The sequence below is a fragment of the Mandrillus leucophaeus genome, unplaced genomic scaffold (assembly GCF_000951045.1).
Source record: "Mandrillus leucophaeus isolate KB7577 unplaced genomic scaffold, Mleu.le_1.0 Scaffold641, whole genome shotgun sequence".
Lineage (NCBI taxonomy): Eukaryota > Metazoa > Chordata > Mammalia > Primates > Cercopithecidae > Mandrillus > Mandrillus leucophaeus.
Genome location: NW_012106931.1, coordinates 147,230 through 151,126, shown reverse-complemented (window position 1 = coordinate 151,126; position 3,897 = coordinate 147,230). Strand labels below are relative to the sequence as shown.

The following is a 3,897-nucleotide window of genomic DNA, read 5'->3' as shown; positions in this document are numbered from 1 at the left end:
AAAAAAAAAAAAAGTGTGTGTTGGGGGTGGTGAGAGTGTGACTCGAGCGCTCTCTTCTGCCCGCCCCGTCCTTTCCAAAGAAACGTGCTCATGATGGGGTGACCTAATTACATCGCAATGGAACTCAATCTTAGCCACACCAGCACCGGGTTTCATAACAGACTCGGCGGCCTCGAGTGCTGGGAAGAAACGTGCGAGGGCCGAGGGGGCGGCGGGGCCCGCGTGGAAATCGGAAAAAAGCGCAGCCCTGCGACTTCCGCCCGGGTCATCACACCAGCACTCGGGCCAAGGCGCAAGGGGCGGGTGGGGGACACGATAACTTTTTATTTGGGTGGGTGGCATCCAAACCTAACAGTATATATTTTATCATTTTCAAGGGAGTCATGCTCCATTGCGGGCCCTTCGGTTTCGTGGCTCCCATGCCCCCCACTCCACCTCCCGCCAAAACGGCGCAGCGTGACAAGCCATACGTTCCACTCCCGTGGGGGCGAGAGAGAAGTAACAAGTTTAAAGTGCCGCCTCCGTCCACCTCTTTACCTTCATTCTTACCAAAGTAACCTTTTTTCATTGTTCTAGAGTCTTGAGGTGTGTGGGGGGAGGATGGAGGAGGAGGGAGGGTTGTGGCGCCGCCTAGAATTCAGAGCGCGCGTGGAAAGTAGTGAGTTAGTTGCTCGGTGGGCTTTTTCTGGGAGGAAAGGGCATTCAGGAAGGATTAGGGTTTTCTTGACTAAAGTTTAAAGATTGGATGCGTGAAAAGAAACGCCGCGCCTAGGCCTGGTAAAACAGTCGGCCCTGGTTGTGGTCTTTTTTTGCGACGCCCCCCACCCGCCCACACCCGGAGAGCGCCGGCTGCAAAGCGAGCGCAAGTATCGACGCGTGCGGCGCGCTAAACTGTGCCGCGCTCGCCCCCGCCAGGCCGTGTCCTCCAGGGGGAAAGAGTTTCCCTAGTCCCCCCCGCACCGCGCCCCACCCTACGCCCCGCTGGAAAAAAAAACAGCAACATAAAATCCTAGACTTGAACGTTCTGTGCGTCCCAAATTTCTAATGTCCTCGGCCTGCCGGGTTAGCGGAGGGGAGGCGAGTGTAGAAGAGAAGTCGGGAAAAGGTAAGTTGTGCAGACACTTGGGGAAGTTTCAAGGGGATCACCAGCTCAAGATGGAAACCGCGGACCGGGCGCTAAGGACGGGCTTCAGCTCCCGCTGGCAAAAAGAGAAAGTCGAGCCCGCCTTCCTGCCCAACAAAAAACAACAACACGACAACAAGAACCCCGGAGGGAGTGGAATGAGTGACGTCACAGCCGCGCTCTGAGGCTGACAAAGGAGGGGGCGCGCCCCTCCCGCTCTGCGCCCGCGCAGCCCCGGAGAGGGGCGCCTGAAGCGCGGGGTAGGGAAGTCAGCCGACTCGAAACTTTTCCTCTTTAAGAAAAAAAAAAAGTTGTGCGCGGCTCGGAGTGGGTTTTTTTTTTTTTTTTCCGCCTTCTTTTCTCGTCTCCCCTCCCCCTTCTTCCTTTTGAAAGTTTCTTCTCCTCCCCCTGCCCCCCCCTCCCCGCCTGACCGCATGGCTGATTCAACTCCAGTGTCAATCAACTTCTTTTTCCTCCTCTTCCTCATTTAAATAAGTTTAAAGCTCCTCCTCCCCCCGGCCCACCAAATCAGCAACTTTATAAATTGGGCTTTGCGCGCCCCAGCCCCGGAGTCAGAAAGGCGAGGGGCGCCGGGAACTGGCGTGTGGGACTCCAGACAGGAGAGGCTGCGCCTTCCCCGCATCGGGACCTTCGCGACACACCAGATCCTCGCCCCTGGCCCGCGCGAGCGCACAGAATGACCACCACCCTCGTGTCTGCCACCATCTTCGACTTGAGCGAAGTTTTATGCAAGGTAAAGGGGGGCGGAGCATTTGCTTTTCAAAAAGTCTTTTTCTTTTGCCTTAAAAAATAATCCCCAAAAGTTTGGGTCTTGGAAGGCAGTGGGGTAGGTGGTGCAAGCGAGATGATTCTTTTCTCCTCCCGCATTTCTCCCAAGTTTGAAGGAATTTGGCCTCGTCCTTCCCACCCTTTGAGTTTCAACAGTTCCTGGCGGGGATTACATGTGAATCTGGAGGCCAGGGTTTTGAGGGGCGAAGTTTGCCTGGCAGGGCAGCCCGGGGGCCTCGGGGGGAGGGCTGAGATTGGGACAAGTTTTGGGCGATTCTTTTTTACGTAACGTGCTGCTGGATCCCAGGTTCGCTGGTCTGATCGGGTTCCCAGTGTGCGTCCTAGGTCTGTCCAGCAGCATTACCCACCCGTGGGGTTGGGAGTGGGAGATCCCTCGGGGAAGTGAGTCTTGGGACGTTGTTTTCCTCCACTCTTTGCGGGGTGCTGGGGCTATGCGAGGAAGAAAGGCCAAGTTGTGATTCAAAAAGATGTTGCAGAACAAGTTTGCAGTGGGGCTTGAGTCCGTCCTAGCTCCGTTGGGCTTCTTCCCGCGATAGCCGATCTTGCAGCAAACTTTGGGGTGAAAGAGGCATTCAGGTTGACCCGCTTACCTGTGTTGCAGAGGCATTGCGGTTCGTCGATTGCGGCGGGGGGTGGGGGGAGGATGGGGGGGCGGGTGGCGACGAAATGCTGGCTTGAACTCAAGAGTCCCGCGAGTAAGGATTTAATGGGGGCCTCCTTAAAACATGTTGCTTGTCAGCCAGTGTTGAAAAAGCAAGTTTTAAGCTCGGAATGTTCCAGGACTGCGGTTTAAATATACATAGCAAAAACCTACGGATGTTGTTAAATTTCTTTCCAACCTCCCCCTCCCAATTTGAAAGGGTGAAGCTGCTGGGCTACTTTTTAATTGCTGAAGTGTTCTGCCTTCTCTTAACACGTCGGGTCATGTTGCTCTGTTTTCCCAGCTTGCTGCTCCTGTTGGTGCAGCTGCCAACGCCCCAGGGCTTCAGGGTTGGGGTGCAGGATCGCCGAGGAGCTGAAGAGTAACTTTAAAAAAGTTTGAATTTTTCAGCTTCCTTCCCTCCCTGCACATTCCCAAACTCCACTTGCCGGCCCGGCTGCCAGAGCTCCCCAACACTTCTTCCTTCTTTTCTCGACTCTCCCAGCTCTTTGATCTATTTCTTTCTTTGGCCCCCTCCCCCCTCAGGACTTTTTAAATGAACCTCATTGTTGGGAACCAGCTCTCCACTGGGTTCCTGTAATCCTCTCGGTGGGGTGGTTGCAGTTACAGATTCCCGGTCCCCCCCTGCTGATCCTAAGGGACCAACATTAGAATTTGCACAATGACACCCACATGGGCTGGGAACTAACTCCTAGGTCCCTGACCTGCACCCTTTCCAAATCTTGGGTATATTTGGGCAGGTGACCAGGGTCCTATTGGAACAGAAACCTGCCATTGGTGGCTCTGCCCCCATCCCCACCACCCCCAATCTGCTATTGACAAGGAGGTGGGTAGGGGGGTTGGTGCTTTCCTTTTCCTTTCCATCTGCAGCTTTGCGTTAAAGATTAAACACTGGAGCTCTTATCCAAGCCTGCTATTGCAGCCAGAAGACTAATTGCAAAGGCATCTTCTCAGTGAAGGGGGCGGGGTGGGCTGGGGGTGAGTGGAAATGGTGAGAGATTATTGTAGAAAATATCTTTTCTGGGAACTTAGGGCAAAGAGTTTTATTTTCAGGAATCACATCCCTGTCTCCCTCAACCTCAGACCAGGCCCCCAATCTCCTCCCCACAAGAAAAAGCAAAGGCAGTCTGAAAACCTGTTGCCAAAGGAAGGGAACACTTCTGAAGGAGAAATTTGAGAGTCTTAGGCCAGGTCTTGAGGGAGGGGGTATCAATTAAGCAGAGACTGATTAGAAGGGGACCTAAACTAGCCTATAATAGACTCCTTTCTGAGGTTTACCTGTTTTTGTTGCGGCGGGGGGCGG

At 54.1% G+C, this 3,897-nt stretch overlaps 1 protein-coding gene across 5 annotated transcripts in view; it reads left to right on the top strand.

The window, feature by feature from the left end:
- Positions 1 to 3,897, top strand: part of ZFP36L1 (ZFP36 ring finger protein-like 1) — a 12,238-nt gene that overhangs the window by 4,879 nt on the left and 3,462 nt on the right. Inside the window, exon 1 of one of the 5 annotated variants that reach the window (XM_012000870.1) lies at positions 16 to 1,877. The exons of 1 other annotated variant lie outside the window; for it this stretch is intronic. In XM_012000870.1, the coding sequence (XP_011856260.1) occupies positions 1,821 to 1,877 (57 nt within the window). In that variant the 5' untranslated portion in view covers positions 16 to 1,820. Of the gene's footprint in view, positions 1 to 15; positions 1,878 to 1,954; positions 2,258 to 3,295; positions 3,786 to 3,897 lie in introns of those variants that run through there. 3 more of the 5 variants (XM_012000869.1, XM_012000873.1, XM_012000872.1) reach the window with 3 other exon arrangements.